The sequence below is a fragment of the Leucoraja erinacea genome, chromosome 28, assembly GCF_028641065.1.
Source record: "Leucoraja erinacea ecotype New England chromosome 28, Leri_hhj_1, whole genome shotgun sequence".
NCBI lineage: Eukaryota > Metazoa > Chordata > Chondrichthyes > Rajiformes > Rajidae > Leucoraja > Leucoraja erinaceus.
The window spans coordinates 4,307,046-4,325,398 of NC_073404.1; the positions used below are offsets into that span (position 1 = coordinate 4,307,046).

General features: G+C 48.3%; 1 protein-coding gene across 1 annotated transcript in view; it reads left to right on the forward strand.

Annotated features, from left to right (window-relative positions):
* The window catches only part of ccdc92ba (coiled-coil domain containing 92Ba), a 47,389-nt gene that overhangs the window by 24,076 nt on the left and 4,960 nt on the right, over positions 1 to 18,353 (forward strand). Inside the window, exon 3 of the mRNA XM_055657555.1 lies at positions 12,266 to 12,313. Coding sequence (XP_055513530.1) covers positions 12,266 to 12,313 — 48 coding nt within the window. The remainder of the gene's footprint in view (positions 1 to 12,265; positions 12,314 to 18,353) is intronic.

Sequence of the window (18,353 nt, forward strand, 5' to 3'; positions counted from 1 at the left end):
GTGTCGGGCCTAGCGCCTGGCCCCACTTGCCAGGAAAAGCCTGGTGCTCTGCTCGCCAGTGACCAGGGTATGATGTCACGTGTGCTAGGATATGTAACATGTGCCTGGCCAACTATTGACTCCCCACTGCCCACAACGTGTCACATGTTCACAAGGTAGGATTAGGCCATTCGGCCCATCGAATCCAATCCGCCATTCAATCATGACTGATCTCTGCCTCCTAATCCCATTTTCCTGCCTTTTCCCCATAACCCTTGACACCCGTTCTTATCAAGAATTTGTCTTTCTTTGCTTTAAAAACATCCACTGATTGGCTCTGAAGCAGGGTTCTGAGTTCCACAGATTAACTACCCTGTGACTAAAGTAGCTCCTCCTCGCCTCCCTTCTAAAAGATCGCCCTTTAATTCCGAGTCTGTGGCCTCTGGTCCTAGACTCTCCCACCAGTGGAAACATCCTCTCCACATCCACTCTATCTATGCCTTTCATTATTCTGTAGGTTTCAGTGAGATCCACCTTCAACCTTCTAAACTCCAGCGAGTAGAGGCCCAGTGCCGTCAAACGCCCATCATATGCTAACCCACTCATTCCTGGAATCATTCTTGTAAACCTCCTCTGAACCCTCTCTAGAGGCAGCACATCCTTCCTCAGACATGGGGCCTGAATTTGCTCACAGTGTCATTCCTGAAGTAATCGATCACTTCTGGAAAATATTCAGCAGTCAATATGTTTTAGCATTGGAAGTGTACAGGGAGCTTTGTGTCAGTGTATAATTATATCGACATTACTTTGTCAGAGAATGTTAGAAACTTGAGGCAATGTGGGAGCTTATTGAGTCCACGCCAAGTATAAAATAAATACTTAAGCTAAGTTTCCTCATCCCCGAGTTTAATTACTTGGTCAGTTGGGGAAAACGGGCTGAGGAATGGCAAACAGAGTTTAATTTGGAGAAGTGTGAGGTGTTAACATTTTGGGAAGTCAAACCAGGGCAGGAATTTCATGATTAGTGTTATCGCGATGTTTAAGAAAGCAGGTATTATCGTAACGTTTAAGAAACATTTATATGGGCACATGGATAGGATAGGTGCAGAGGGATATGAGCCAAACGCAGGCAGGTAGGACTAGTGTAGCTGGGACATGTTGGTCGGTGTGGGCAAGTTGGGCCGAAGGGCCTGTTTCCATGCTGAATGACTCAATGACTAGACCAGAGGGCTCCAGGAGTACAAATGCATGTCCCCTAAAGATGGCGTCACAGTTAGATTGGGTGGTAACGAAGACTTTTGGCATGTTGACCTTCATCAGTCAGGAAATCGAGTACAGTCTTTTGGATATAGAAACATAGGAAATAGGTGCGGGAGTTGTCCATTCGGCCCATCAAGCCAGCACCGTCATTCAATATTATCATGGCTGATCATCCAGAATCAGTACCCCGTTCCTGCTTTCTCCCCATATCCCTTGATTCCCTAAGCCTTAAGAACAATATCTAACTCTCTCTTGAAAACATCCAGTGAATTGGCCTCCACTGCCCTCTGTGGCAGAGAATTCCACAGATTCACAACTCTCTGGGTGAAAATATTTTTTCTCCTCCCAGTCCTAAATAGCCTACCCCTTATTCTTAAACTGTGACCCCCAGTTCTGGACTCTCCCAACGTGGTGAAATTTTTTTCCTGCATCCAGCCTGTCCAATCCCTTCAGAATTTTATATGTTTCTATGAATACCTCTCATCCTTGTAAATTCCAGTGAACATAAACCCAGTCGATCCAGTTGTACAAGACGTTGGCGAGGCTGCAAGCAGAGTGTTGAGACCAGTTTTTGACAACCTGCTCGGGAAAGATGCCATTAAGATGCAAAGAACGCAGAGAAGATTTACAAGGATGATGCCAGGACTCAAGGGCCTGAGCTACAGGGAGAGGTTGTGCAGGGCAGTACTTTAGTCCTTGGAGTGCAGGAGGCTGAGGGTGATCTTGGAGAAGTGTGTAAAATCTTGAGGGGAATTTATAGATTGAATATATTGGTTGAAAATATTTTTTTTTCCCCGGGATTGTAAGCCTCGTTGTCACCTTCCCCTCAGCTAACAATTACCTATTCTACATTTTCCTTGAACTTTGCCCCCTTTGATCTCTCGTTTTCACACCTTACCCTTCCTTATCTCTGTGGCTGCCTTTCTCCTGACTCTCAATCTGAAGAAAGGTCTCGAACCGAAACATCACCCATTTGTTCCATCCAGAGCTGCTGTCTGACCCGCTGAGTTTAGTTTCTAGTTTAGTTTAGAGGTATAGCGCGGAAACAGGCCATTCGGCCCACCGAGTCCACAGCGACCTGCAATCCCCGCACACTTACACTACCCTACACACTCTGGGGAAAATTCACAATTTACACCAAGCCAATTAGACTACAAACCTGTACGTCTGAACTCCATACAGACAGCGCCCATGGTCAGGATCGAACGCAAATACAGACACGAATGGTATGTTGGCTTTCATTGCAAAAGGATTTGAGTATAGGAGCAGGGAGGTTCTACTGCAGTTGTACAGGGTCTTGGTGAGACCACACCTGGAGTATTGCGTACAGTTTTGGTCTCCAAATCTGAGGAAGGACATTATTGCCATAGATGGAGTGCAGAGACGGTTCACCAGACTGATTCCTGGGATTTCAGGACTGTCTTATGAAGAAAGACTGGATAGACTTGGTTTATACTCTCTAGAATTTAGAAGATTGAGAGGGGATCTTATAGAAACTTACAAAATTCTTAAGGGGTTGAACAGGCTAGATGCAGGAAGATTGTTCCCGATGTTGGGGAAGTCCAGGACAAGGGGTCACAGCTTAAGGATAAGGGGGAAATCCTTTAAAACCGAGATGAGAAGAACTTTTTTCACACAGAGTGTGGTGAATCTCTGGAACTCTCTGCCACAGAGGGTAGTTGAGGCCAGTTCATTGGCTATATTTAAGAGGGAGTTAGATGTGGCCCTTGTGGCTAAGGGGATCAGGGGGTATGGAGAGAAGGCAGGTATGGGATACTGAGTTGGATGATCAGCCATGATCATATTGAATGGCGGTGCAGGCTCGAAGGGCCGAATGGCCTACTCCTGCACCTAATTTCTATGTTTCTATGAACCCGGGTGTCGGGCGCTGTGAGGCAGCAACTCTACCGCTGCTCTCAAGTCCAGCTTTTTGCGTCTATCTGCAGTTCCTTCCTAAAGTAAAGTTGTTGATTGCACCAATTGTGCAGCAGCACCCTCAGCATTGAGCAGACATGGGCTGAATTTCAACACCAGCATCCCTCCGCACTGTCCTCACAAACTCTCGTAACTCACCTTGAGCTGACGCATGTGTGAATCGGCCATTGAGATTTTCATCAGCTGAGGCTGAGCAATATCCGCCCTTTGTTGAGAGGAGGGAAGTCAGCCGATGATTATCGGTCCCCTCTGGTTTATGAGGCGGCCTGTGACTGGAATGCATCATTGCCTTTCCCTGCTGCCAGCTTTATAACACTTCCAGTGCAGTGCAGGTTGAGATACATGATAACATGAGTTCGTTCTGCCGCATGCTGCAGTTACACAGTACAGAGAGATACAGACCATACGCAGTTCCGTCGGTCCTCCCAATCTGGGCCCAACATCAACAACTCATTGACACTAATCTTAAATGAACCCCACTTTAATCTCCCATTAACCCGAAGGCGGTACGGTGGCGCAGCGGTAGAGTTGCTGCCTCACAGCGGCAGAGACCCTGGTTCGATCCTGACTACGGGTGCTGTCTGCACGGAGTTTGTACATTCTCCCTGTGACCTGCGTGGGTTTTCTCCGGGCGCTCCGGTTTCCTCCCACACTCCGAATATGTGCAGGTTTGAAGGCTAACCGGTTTAATAAAATTGTAAATTGTCCCTGGTGTGTGCAGGATAGTGTTAGTGTACGGGGTGGACGCTGGGCGGCGCGGACTCTGTGGGCCGAAGGGCCTGTTTCCGCGTTGTATCTCTAAACTAAAATTACAAGTTCTAGTGTTATCCCACTTTCTCATCCACTCTCTGCACACTCGGGGCAATTTGCAGGGGGCCAATTATCCTGTAAACCTTAACGTCTTTGGGATGTGGGAGGAAACCGGAGCACCCGGAGGAAACCCACGCAGTCTCAGGGAGAACGTGCAAAGTCTACACACAGACATCACCCGAGGTCAGGATCGAACGCGGGTCTCTGGCACTGTGAGGCAGCAGCTCTACCCGCTGCGCCACTGTGCCGCCCATAATGAGGGTGCACGAGGCGAGTGTCCTGAAGCCTGTGGGTGAATCATTGCCTCCCTGTGCGTGGAAAACCTCAACGCAGGCAGAGAGAGATCTGGGCTCAATAATCGTCTACATTATAAGATGGCGGCACAACAGCGCAGCGGGTGGAGCCGCTGCCTCACAGCGTCAGAGACCCGGGTGTCGATCCTGACCTCCGGATGCTGTCTGTGCGGAGTTTGCACGTTCTCTCTGTGACTACATGGATTTCCTCCCACACTCCAAAGACGTCCAGGTTCTGTAGGCCTCTGTAAATTGGTCTCTGTAAATTGGCCCCTAGCGTGCAGGGAGTGGATGTGAAAGTGGAATAATATAGAACTAGTGTGGGCGGGTGATCGATGGTCGGCGTGGACTCGGTGGGCCGAAGGGCCTGTTTCCAGGCTGTATATTTCAACCAGACCCGACCCTCCTGCCTTGTCAAGTGAACCAGACTTGTATTGGCTTTTTCCCTCAAATCAATAGAGTTTACACGGTTAAATAAAGTGTTGCATCAGTGTAGGAAATCTGGTAAATGGCTCAGCCTGCCTTTGCCATGCCAGGAACAGAACATGATTCATAAAAGCTTTTTGCCGTTCTCTGGGGGACATTTTCCAGACTTTAGACTTTTATCTCTGTAAATTGCGCCTAATGTGTGTGGTGAGTGGATGAGAAAGTGGGAAAACATAGATCTCGTGTGAACTGCTGATCCATGGTTGGCATGGACTCAGTGGGCCAAAGGGACTTTAGACCTTAGACAAACAGGGCGGAAACTGAGTCCGTGCCGACTAGCCAGTTTCCGCCCTGTCCCCCCGCAATTAGTCCCCGTATACTAGGGACAATTTACAGTATTTACAGAAGCTAATTAACCTACAAACCTACGCGCCTTCTGGAATGTGGGAGGAAACAGAAGCACCCGGAGAAAACCCACAAGGTCACGGGGATGGCAGGAACATTCAAGAGAGTTTTCGATAGGCACATGGATCTGCAGGGAATGGAGGAATATGGATTATATTCCTGGAAGGCGACTCCGGACTGTCAAAGCTGCCACAGCCAGACATAAAAACAGTTTTTATCCACGAGTAGTTGCTCTACTCAACAGCCAAAAATCTGTAGCCTCCCTCTGATCTGGTATTTTGTTGGTTCACATGCTTGATCAATGGTGTTTTATCATTAATGTTTTATTATTATTAATGTTTAGTGTTTTCTGAGTCATTCGTAACTGTCACTGTATGTCATGTTGTTACATGTGGGCGGAGCACCAAGGCAAATTCCTTGTATGTGAATACTTGGCCAATAAACTTACTTACTTATATGCAAGCACATAAGAGTGTTATCCTGGCATCATGGTCAGCACAGATTTTGTGGGCCAAAGGGCCTGAACTTGGGCTGTACTGTGCCTTGTTTTACGCTGTTAGAAGAACTACCACCTCCGATGAGGGAGCACGGTGGAATCGGGAGTCGTGCACGAAGTCCTCGTTCCCCTCAAATCTAAATAAAAGTAAAGTAAAGTATCATTTATTGTCATTCAGACATTTCAGTCTGAACAAAATTGTATACCTTGCAGTCATAACATAGAATAAAATAACAAAACGCACACTTAACACAATTTAACATCCACCAGAGTGAGTCTACAAGGCACCTCCTCACTGTGATGGAAGGCAAAAGTCTTAAAGTCCTTGTTTCTTCCCTCCTCGTCTCCCTCTGCGTTGAGGCGATCCAGGCTTTCGATGTTGGGACTCCGCCGGATGATGGCAAGTCCAGCAGCCGCATCCGAGCTCCGCAAACGTTCACATGAAATCACCGTTCACATGAAGTGTGTAATCGGCCGAGAAAGAGCAGCTCATCGTAATTCAGCAATGTGGGTGGTGAAGCCGTCACTCTCTGAACGATGGCACAGCGGTAGAGAAAGAGACCCGGGCTCAATCCTGACTGCGGGTGCTGTCTGTAAGGAGTTTTACGTTCTCCTGCGCGAGTTTCCTTCGGCTTCCTCCCACACTCCAAAGATGTGCGGGTTTATCGGTTAATAGGCTCTAGTAAATCGTCCTTAGTGCGTAGCATAAAACTAGTGTATGGGTCAGCACGAACCCAGACGGCCGAAGGGCCTTTTTTCACGCTGTATCTCTACAGTAAATGTATACTGAGTTAGTGAAAAGCTTTGTTAAATCTAAAAATTAAAACTAAAAGTGAGAAACCATTACTTGTAATGCATCAAGATAATGTGTCAAACTAGATGAGATGTATAGGTCGGGTAGACGCAGTCTCTTGGTGGGGGGGGGGGGGGCAAGATTTATAGGAACCTGATCGGTAACTTTTTTCACACAAAGGGTGGTGGGTGTATGGAATGAGCTGCCGGAGGAGGTAGTTGAGGCTGGGACTATCGCAATGTCTAAGAAACATTTAGACAGGTACATGGATAGGACTGGTTTAGGGGGATGTGGGCCAAACGCAGGCAGGTGGAACTAGTGTAGATGGGATATGTTGGCCGGTGTGGGCAAGTTGGGTCGAAGGGCCTGTTTCCGCGCTGTATCACTCTATGACTCTGTCCACACGAGGGAAAGCTTCATCAACAAGACCAAGATGAATGACTTTTACACCTCATAAAAATGATCAATGTTATTGATTATGAAACTCCTTTGAAGCAATTATTTAATTACCTGCGGCATGGCTCGGCAAGTGTTGTGAGGAGCAGAGACCAGAGCAAGAAGATGCGAGGCCTGGATCAGAACATGCCGATACAACACATTGCCATTTTAGACTTAAGGAACCCGAGGGGCAACCTTTCACACAGAGGGTGGTAGGTAGGTGGATGGAACGAGCTGCTGAAAGAGTTTGAGTTGAATTTGAGTTTACTTTATTGTCACGTGTACCGAGGTACAGTGAAAAGCTTTTGTTGCGTGCTAACCAGACAGCGGAATGACTATACATGATTACAATCGAGTCATCCACAGTGTATAGATACAGGATAAAGGGTATATCATGAATTACGTTTGGTGCAAGATAAAGCCCAATCAATGATACTCCAAGGGTATACAATAAGGTAGATAGTAGCTCAGGACTGCCCTCTAGTTGTTGGTGGGATGGTCCACTTGCCTGATAACAGCTGGGAAGAAAGTGTCCCTGAATCTGGAGGTGTGCGTTTTCACACTTCTGTACCTTTTGCCCAATGGGAGAGGGGAGAAGAGAGAGTGACCAGGGTGTGCCTCGCCATTGATTATGGAGGTAGTTCCACACACCCACCATCTTTTGTGTGAAAAACATACCCCTCAAATTCCTATAAAATCTTTCCCCCTTCACCTTAAACCAATGCCCTGAGATTCATGATTCCCCTACCCTGGGTAAAAGCCTTGTTACATTCACCTTAAAGCTATTCCCCTCATGATGTTATACACCTCTATAAGATCACCCCTCATCCTCCTGCACTCCCAGGAATAGAGTCCTAGCCTGACCAACCTCTCCCTATAACCCAGGCCTGGCAACATCCTCATAAATATTCTCTGCACTTTTTATTTTGAGGGAGAGGTTCTGGGAGGGGGGAGGGGTTGATTGGGAAGAGGGTCAAAGATACTCATTCCACACATATTTCGTTGAGAGCATGTCACTGCCCCTTTAAGACGGCCAGCAATCGGGTCAAGGGTCATGGGGAGAAGGCAGGAGAATGGGGTTAAGAGGGAAAGATAGATCAGCCATGATTGAATGGCGGAGTAGACTTGATGGGCTGAATAGTCTAATTCTGTTCCAATAACGTATGAATTGGTTTAACAAAACTGCGACATTTTCATCTAGTGGTGGTTAATTTAACTACATCAACAACTAGAGAGCGGTCCTGAGCTTCTATCTCATTGGAGACCCTGGGACTATCTTTGATCGGACTTTACTGGATTTTACCTTTATTCACGTAATTCCCTTCACCATGTATCTGTACTCTGTGGGCGGCTCAATTGTAACCATGTATTGCCTTTCCGCTGAATGGTTAGCACGCAACAAAAGCTTTTCACTGTACCTCGGTAAACTACCATTTAGTTTAAATAATTACAGGCCATGAAAATGTTCTTGCAGTTTTTGGAACATGTGTTACTTGGTTCAGGAACACTCAAACATAGCGGTACGATAATTTTTCTGTAAAGTACCTGAATGTATTTGCTTACGGGAGTCAGAGGTTATGGGGAGAAGGCAGGAGAATGGGGTTGAGAGGGAGAGATAGATCAGCCATGATTGAATGGCGGAGTAGACTCGATGGGCTGAATGGCCTAATTCTGTTCCTATCGCATGAACCCCCATGTCATTTTCCTCGGCAGTCTTCCTACACTGTGAGGAATATCACCGTTGAACGTTCATTGAATCAGAGTGATTCGCAATACTGTTCAATAGAGCAAGAAGATAGAAAAATGATAGAAAATCATAGGGCGGCCACGGTGGCGCAGCGGTAGAGTTGCTGGCTTACCGCGCATGCAACACCGGAGACCCGGGTTCGATCCCGACTACGGGTGCTGTCTGTACGGAGTTTGTACGTTCTCCCCGTGACCTGCGTGGGTTTTCCCCGAGATCTTCGGTTTCCTCCCACACTCCAAAGACGTACAGGTTTGTAGGTTAATTGGCTTGGTAAATGTAAAAATTGTCGCTAGTGTGCGTAGGATAATGTGCGGGGATCGCTGGTCGGTGCGGACCCAGTGGGCCGAAGGGCCTGTTTCCGCGCTGTCTCTCTAAACTAAACTAAACTAAATTAAAATAAGGAGATAAAGAAGACTAGTCCCCCAAACCCCACGCCGTCCCCCATCCTTTCCTCCGGCTTCACATTTCACGTCACTTCTCTTTTTATCTCACACCCTTATGTCTCCTTTTCATCTCTGGCCTTTGTCCACCCAACTGCCAAATAACCCCCCCCCACCCCCCCCCCATCCACCTATCATTTGAAGATAGACACAAAATATTGGAATAACTCAGCGGGTCAGGCAGCATCTCCGGAGAAAAGGAATGGGTGACGTTTCGGGTCGAGACACTTCTTCAGACAGGTCTATGCACCTATCACTCACCAGGCTTTGTCCCACCCTCACCACTCTTCCAGCGTTCTTCCCCCGACCCGAAACGTCACCTATCCATGTTCCCCAGTGATGCTGCCTGACCCGCTGAGTTACTCCGGCACTTTGCGAACAGGCGATCAATGGTCGGCGTGGACTCGATGGGCCGAAGGGCCTGTTTCCATGCTGTATCGACCAACCAGCCAAAGTAAAAGTGTGGAATTCATTGCCACAAAAGGCTGTGGAGGCCATCAATTTGATATTCTAAAGGCAGAGATAGATTCTTGATTAGAGCGGGTGTTAGAGGTGAAGGGGAGAAGGCAGGAGCATGGGGTTGAGAGGGAAAGATAGATCAGTCGTGATTGAATGGCGGAGCAGACTTGATGGGCCGAATGGCCTAATTCAGCTGCTAGAACAAAATGGTAACATTTTAATCTGACAAATTGGTTCATTTAACAATTCTATCATCAACTGGAACGTGGTCCCGAGCTTCTATCCACCTCATAGGGGATCCTCGGACTATCTTCAATCTAACTTTACTGGACTTCATCTTGCACTGAAAGATATTCCCTTGGTCATGTATCTGTACACTGTGGATAGCACACAACCAAAGCTTTCCACCGTGCCTCAGTTCACCTGGCTATAAACTAAACTCGGCTCATTCAGTTCAAATAATTGCAGGCCATGAAATCTTTCTTGCAGTTTTTGGAACATATTGCATTTCGTTGTCTCTGTACTGTACACTGACAATGACAATTAAAATTGAATCTGAATCTGAATATTCGACTTTCTTCAGGAATACTGTCAAATGGAACTCGGCTGTGAGGTCATGAACTTACTTGCTCTCGGTTGTCAGGGGTTACGGGCAGAAGGCAGGAGAATGGGGTTGGGAGGAAAAGATAGATCAGCCACGATTGAATGGCGGAATAGACTTGATGGGCCGAATGGCCTAATTCTGCGCCTAGAACTTATGAACATGAAATTACCTGACCCATCTCATCTCTTTTGTTTTCTCAAGTTGATCACTCCCACAAAATGGCATTGCATGCTCTCAGGAACTGTGTTCACTGTTTCAAACAAGTAATTATGCCTCGATTTAGATTTTTAACTCAAGAAGAAAGCCTTAAATGGTGGACATAGTCACCCTATGCCAGTAACATTGAAGAAGATGTAAATACAGGGTCGACACAAAATGCTGGAGGGTCTCAACCTGAAACGTCACCTTCCTTCTCTCCTGTGATGCTGCCTGTCCCACTGAGTTACTCCAGCATTTTGTGTCAATCGAAAGTACAGGTATTACTAAAACTCTCATCTTGTCCTCTTCCAATTTGCGTTTTTTTTTAAATTTGCACAAAAACGGAACCTTATATTGCTAGGATTTTTCGCCACCTTACTCACCGTTTTCCTCTGCTCCAAGCGCACCAGGTTTTGTTCCGATCGGTGGAATATTAGACAATAGACAATAGGTGCAGGAGTAGGCCATTCTGCCCTTCGAGTCAGCACCGCCATTCAATGTCATCATGGCTGATCATCCCCAATCAGTACCCCGTTCCTGCCTTCTCCCCATATCCCCTGACTCCGCTATTTTTAAAAGCCCTATCTAGCTCTCTCTTGAAAGCATCCAGAGAACCGGCCTCCACCGCCCTCTGAGGCAGAGAATTCCACAGACTCACCCCTCTCTGTGAGGAAAAAGTGTTTCCTTGTCTCCGTTCTAAATGGCTTACTCCTTATTCTTAAACTGTGGACCCTGGTTCTGGACTCCCCCAACATCGGGAACATGTTTCCTGCCTCTAGCATGTCCAAGCCCTTAACAATCTTATATGTTTCAATGAGATCCCCTCTCATCTTTCTAAATTCCAGAGCGTATTAGCCCAGCTGCTCAATTCCCTCAGCATATGACAGTCCCGCCATCCCGGGAATTAACCTTGTAAATCTACGCTGCACTCCCTCAATAGCAAGAATGTTCTTCCTCAAATTAGGGAACCTAAAATGCACACAATACTCCAGGTGTGGTCCCACTAGTGTTCTGTACAACTGCAGAAGGACCTCTTTGCTCCTATATTCAATTCCTCTTGCTATAAAGGCCAACATGCCATTTGCTTTCTTCACTGCCTGCTGTACCTGCAAAACTTACAAAAGTTAAAAATTTTAAAAATCGTGAGATCAGCAGATTGGTCTTATCGCCTGTCAGTCGCCATGAAGGTAACGCCCCTTCCGGCACCCGCTGTCAATCACTGGGGCGAGGAGAATAAAATCCCCGGAGGCGGGGCTGAGTCCACAACCTGGCTTGTTTCGCTGATGACATCACAATAGATCTATGTGCCTGCCTGCCGTCTTGCAATTAACGCTGCTCGCCTCCCGCATCTCCCACCCTCCGCTGCTCCCTCCCGGCTATTACCCCCCCCCCCCCCCCCCCCCCCTCCCCCCGCCCGCCTCACGCCCCCCCCCCCCCCCTCCCCCTCCCCCCCCTCCTCCCCCCCCGTCCCTCTGTGTCCCTCTCTGTGCCTGCCTCTCCGTCTACCCGCTAGCCACGCCTCGAGTTGGGGGCTATCTAGCCACGCCTGCCAGTGGGGGGTAGTGTGTGTGTGTGTGTGTGAGTGTGATAGGGCGGGGTGTGTGTGTGTGTGGGGGGGGGGGGTAGTTAGGAGTGAATGAATAATATGAATATAATATCAATGGGAGTGGTTAGTGCGTGTGTGTGTGTGTGGGGGTGGGGGTAGTTAGTGTGTGTGTGTGTGTGTGTGTGTGTGTGTGTGTGTGTGTGACACCACAGACTGCCCCCACCCCCTGCAGCCGCGCGTTGAGGGGACGGGACCCAACTGGTCCCACTTGGTCTAATCTTTGATTTAAACCAGCAACTGCAGTTCTTTCCCACATGTGACTATAAGGTCTCTTGGCAGTAAGGTAAGTAAGTAAAGACAGTCAGTCCAAAGACATTTTATTTGACTCCTGTGGGAATCAGGCGGTCTGATCTCTGCTCTTGCCTGTATTTTGCAGAACTCACATGTGAGCTGACAGAAAAGTCGTCAAAACATGACCCGTCAGGTAAGAGAATCTCCCGCTGTTCACCTGAATGGGTAGGTTACGTACCAGGAGCACGGATTTTCCTGCAGAGCTTGCTGCGGTGCGGGAAACATTGAGCCTTGGGAGGTAATCATAGAGTCCCACAGGGTGGAAACAGGCCCTTCGGCCCAACTTGCCCACACCGACCATCATGTCCAATCCACACTAGTCCCCCCCACCTGCGTTTGGCCCACATCCCTCTAAACCTGTCCTATCCATGTACCTGCCTAAATGTTTCTTAAACGTTGTGATAGTACCTGCCTGAACTACGTCCTCCGGCAACTCGTTCCGTACACCCGCGACCCTGTCACACAAAGAGCTCCTCCTGCTCCTGTACTTTATGAACATGAACTATAGCCGGTTTAGTTTAGTTTAGAGATACAGCACGGAAACGGGCCCTTCGGCCCACCAGCGATCCCCGCAGATTAACATTACCCTACACACGCACTAGGGGCAATTTACACATACACCAAGCCAAGTAACCTACAAACCTGCACGGCGTTGGAGTGTGGGAGGAAACCGAAGAAAACCTACGCGGTCACGGGGAGAACGAGCAAACTCCGCACAGACAGCACCCGTAGTCGGGATCGAACCTGGGTCTCCGGCGCTGCAAGCGCTGCAAGGCAGCAACTGTACCACTGCGCCACCGTGTTGGTGCCCATGGCAATACAACCCCTTGTCGACAGTATTGAATCCCATCACCTGCTCTGCACCCCACTGCTGATTGATGGATCTTGCTGCTGTTTCATCTACCCTTGTGACTTTCGTCTGCAAAGCACTTTAAGATTCTCTTTCCCCCACCCCCAACCCTACTGAGGTATTCAAAGATGTTTTATTTTTGTTTAGAGACACAGCGCAGAGACAGGCCCCATTGAGACCGCACCGACCAGCGATCACCCTGCAGACTAACAGAATCCCACACACTAGGGACATTTTACAATTTTACCGAAGCCAATTAACCTCCAAACCCGTACGCCTTTGGAGTGTGGGAGGAAAGCAGGGCACCCAGGGACAACCCACGCAGGTCACGGGGAGAACGTACAAACTCTGTGCAGGCAGCAACCGTAGTCAGGATGGAACCGGGGTCTCTGGCGCTGTGAGGCAGCAACTCTACCGCTGTGCCACCGTGCCGCCTTAAGCGAGTGTGAAGGGCCTGTCGCACTGTACGAGATAATTCAAGAGTTCTCCCGAGTTTCCCCTGATTCGAACTCGGAGAAATACGGTAATGGCCACTTTATAGGTACTCGGGGCTCTCGTGGACATTTCTCACTGTACTGAAAAAACGTCACGAGTTTCCGCGTTTCCAGAGTACGTGCCGTTAGCGTTACGAGCCGCTAGGAGACGTCTACGAGCTCCGATGTAGCCGCTACGTACATTCTACGTACTTACCACGAGTTTGATTGATTTTTAAACTCGGGAGAGCTCTTGAATTACCTCGTACAGTGGGACAGGCCCTTTAATCTGGTTCACTGGAGCCGTGTGTGGTAGATTTTAATGCTTCTCTGCACAAGTTGAACGGAGGGAAGAGACAACAATGAAACATCCACTATCCCCCAGATGATGGTGCTGATCCAATTATACCTGGAAAAACAGTACCCAGCAGTGAAATTACATAACAGAGTCCAGGGAGAAACCTCGTCATCGATTAGTCTCAGCGATGCAACTCATAACTTTCACAATAACTAACAAGTGGGTCGTATCGTGGCACAGCTGGTAGAGCTGCTGCCTCACAGCGCCAGAGATCCGGGTTCCATCCTCACCTGGCTACTGTCTGCCAGTGTGGAGTTTGCACGTTCTCCCTGTGACCGTGTGGGTTTCCTCTGGGTGCTCCGGTTTCCTCCCACATCCCATAGCCGTTAGGTTAACTCAGGTTGTAGGTCGATTGGATCCTACAAAATTGCCCCCCCCCAGTGTGTAGGGAGTGGATGAGACAGTGGGATAACATAGAACTAGTAGAACGGGTGATCAATGGTCGGCATGGACTCGGCGGGCCGAAGGGCCTGTTGCTATGCTGCACCCTTCCTCAACGTGGATTCATGGTACACTTCCCTGATGGTTTTAAAGGAACAATAACTGGTTTGTAGACCAATTGGCTGGGTAAAATTGAAATTGTCCCTGCAGTGTGTAGGATAGTGTTAGTGTGATCCGCCATTCAATCATGGCTGATCTATCTCTCCATCATAGCCCCATACGCCTGCCTTCTCCCCATAACCCCCGACTCCCGTACTTATCAAGAATCTATGTATCTCTGTTTGAAAAATATCCACTGACTTGGCCTCCACAGCCTTCTGTGGCAAAAAATTCCACAAATTCACCGACCTCTGACTAAAGACATTTCTCCTCATCTCCTTCCTAAAAGAACATCCTTTAATTCTGAGGCTGTGACCTCTAGTCCTAGACTCTCCCACTAGTGGAAACATCCTGTCCACATCCACTCTCCTGGGTTAATCCTAGTAAGAGTTTCCGCTTGTGCCCACTGGGTTAAACAAAATGCGGGATAACATAGAACTAATGTGAACAGGTGATGAAGGGTCGGCATGAACACGGAGGGCCGAAGGGCCTGTTTCCATGTTGTACCTTTTGAATCAAAAATGATTCTAACATTGAATTGTACAATTTTAGGTAACTACATTTTCTTGTCTCCCCTTCAACCTTTAGACTTTAGCCGTTTACTTTTTAGACTTTAGAGATACAGAGCGGAAACAGGCCCTTCGGCCCACCAGGTCCGTGCTGACCAGCGATCACCCCGTACACTAACACTATCCTATACACTAGGGACAATTTGCAATTTTACCTAAGCCAATTAACCTACGTACTTAATACGATAGCATCCAATGTAATCTTTCCTTGAGTTCAGGACTGCTTCTTGGCATGAGGTATTGTTCCAGCTAAATATAAAAACACTGAGCGGATTCTAATCCTTTTACTGAGAAATTGGAGCAGGGACAAACCTGTACATCTTTGGAGTGTGGGAGGAAACCGGAGCACCCGGAGAAAACCCACGCGATCACGGGGAGAGTGTGCAAACTCCGCACAGACAGCACCCGTGGTCAGGATCGAACCTGGGTCTCTGGCGCTGTAAGGCAGCAACTCTACCGCTGCGCCACCGTGCCGCCCTCTAGGGCCCGAGCTGTTCACTGCTCCCATTGGATCAAATGCGCAAAGTGCAAACACAGAAGCCATGCTTTGTCGTGAAGCCAAGTTACTGTGGCAACTCGTTTCTTAAACGCTTCTTATTCCGTTCCAGTAACTTTAGCCCTCTATTCCTCAGCATTCCTCGAGATGTCCAGCTCCACTCTGTCACAGGAGGTCTCTCCCTAACCTTAAGATGGAAGGTCATCCTCCCCGAAAGCCCCTCCCACCACATTCCCTCCTCTGGCTTCACAATTCACTCCACTTCGGCCCTTAGATCACATTTTTCAATAGACAATAGGTGCTGGAGTAGGCCATCCGGCCCTTCGAGCCAGCACCACCATTCAATGTGATCATGGCTGATCATCCCCAATCAGTACCCCGTTCCTGCCTTCTCCCCATATCCCCTGACTCCACTATTTTTAAGACACCCATCTAGCTCTCGCTTGAAAGCATCCAGAGAACCTGCCTCCACCGCCCTCTGAGGCAGAGAATTCCACAGACTCACTACTCTCTGTGAGAAAAAGTGTTTCCTTGTCTGCGTTCTAAATGGCTTACTTAAATAATTCCTAAATGGTGGCCCCTGGTTCTGGACTCCCCCAACATCGGGAACATGTTTCCTGCCAATAGCGTGTCCAAACCCTTAACAATCTTCTATGTTTCAATGAGATATCCTCTCAGAGTGTACAAGTCCAGTCGCTCCATTCTCTCAGCATATGACAGTCCCGCCATCCCGGGAATTTTCGCCTCTTCATATCTGGCCTTTGTCCAACCATCTGCCTATTAAAAATTCGCCCTCACCTGTATCCACCTATCACTCGCCAGGATTGGCCTGCCCCCACCTCTCCTCCATCTTCACCCCCTCCCCACCATAATGGCCAAGCTGGCCTGAAGGGCCTCTATCTGCGCTGCATGACTCCAATCAGTCTGAAGACGTCACCTCTCCATCCACTGTCAGAGTGAGGAAACGCACTAATTGGAGGAACAGCATGTCATATTTTGCTTGGGCAGCTTACACCCCAGCGGTATGAATATTGATTAATTTAATTGCAAGCAATCCCTGCATTTCCCTTCTCCCCACCACCCCCCCCCCTAACTCCCCCCCCCCCCACCCCCCCACCACCCTAATCATCCTACTAATTCCACTGTTCACATCCTTGTGTCCCTTCATTGTCACCTCTTCCCCAGCCAACAATGGATCATTGTGGGCTCCACCCTTCCTTGGTCATCATTTGCGGGGTCCTGCTTTGTCCCGCCCTTTCCCCTCTACTTTCAGCATGAAGAAGGGTCCCGACCCAAAATAATTCTCCTCATCTCCTTCCTGAAAGAACGTCCTATAATTCTGAGGCTACTGTATGACCTCTAGTCCTAGACGCCCCCACTAGTGGAAACATCCTCTCTACAACCGCACGTCTGGATGTCCTGACCCAAAACGTTCTCCAGAGATGCTGCCTGACCCGCTGAGTTGCCCCAGCACTTTATGTCCTTTTTTCACATATCTTCAATATGCACAATATGCAGCAATCGAAAATTATGCAAGCTGTTCTGTGCTTCTAGGATTTCACACGATATGTAAGGGTTATCAGAATGAACAGGGTAAATATTGCTGCCTTGACTAAAATTCCTTTTCTACCATAAGCCCCATGAAACAGTGCACGGCCAAGGATTTCTGCGTACCTGAAGCATTTTAATCATCTCTATATATTTCTGTGAGCACTCAGGGGAAATCTCGCTTAATTCGTTAACCAAAAAACAAAAGATTACAAAGTTGAAACAAGGAACTGGGAAACAAAGAAGAGGGTGGCACGGTGGCGCAGCGGTAGAGTTTCTGCCTCACAGCGCCAAAGACCCGGGTTCGATCCTGGCTTCGGGTGCTTGTCTGTACGTCCTCCCCGTGACCTGAGTGGGTTTTCCCCGAGATCTTCGGTTTCCTCCCAAACTCCAAAGAGGTGCAGGTTCGGAGGTCAATCTAAAAATTGTACCCAGTGTAGGATAATGTCAATGTTCGGGGATCGCTGGTCAGTGCGGACTCGGTGGGCCGAAGGGCCTGTTTCCACGCTGTTTCTCTAAACCAAACTAAACTAGTCCGAGGTATGAAGTGAACTAAATTTAATTGAAAGATACAGCGGTAGACCCTGGCGCCAGAGACCCGGGTTCGATCCTGACCACGGGTGCTGTCTGCACGGAGTGTACACGTTCTCCCTGTGACCGCGTGGGTTTCCTCCGGGTGCTCCGGTTTCCTCTCACACTCCAAAGCCGTGCAGGTTTGTAGGTTAAGTGTCCTCTGTAAATTGCCGCTAGTAGGATAGACCTAGTGCACAGGCGATTGCTGGTCGGCGAGGACTCGATGGGCCACGCTGCATCTCCAAACTAAAATAAACCAACACTAAAATGTCACGGTCATGTCTGTGGGTTGGTCCTCGTTGTTTACCAACTAGTTGGGTCAGGATTCGTCGATAAATATTAATAATCAGTCAATCGTCAACCGGAGGAGCAGCCGGACAAAACCCGCGCAGTCACGGGGAGAACGTGCAAACTCCACACGGACATCAGCCGAGGTCAGGATCGAACCGGGGTCTCTGGCACCACGAGGCAGCAGCTCTGCTAACACTCTGCCACTAAAATATCCACTTTGGATTAGGGAGAGTGAAATAAGGGCAGAATGGGAGGAAAAATAAGAAAGACTGTGAGCAAAGAATGGCCGAGGTTTCAACAGGAGCCTGTCACTAGTAGCAGAAGTCAAGTGACATTTGATAGCAGCAATTCATCGCCTCAGACAGCAACTTCCTTCACCTTGAAGAGAGGCAACACAATTATCACACGCTGACCTATTTAGGCTTTGATATATGAATCTGCTCACAAAAGATTCTCTGTGAATTTATCAACAGCG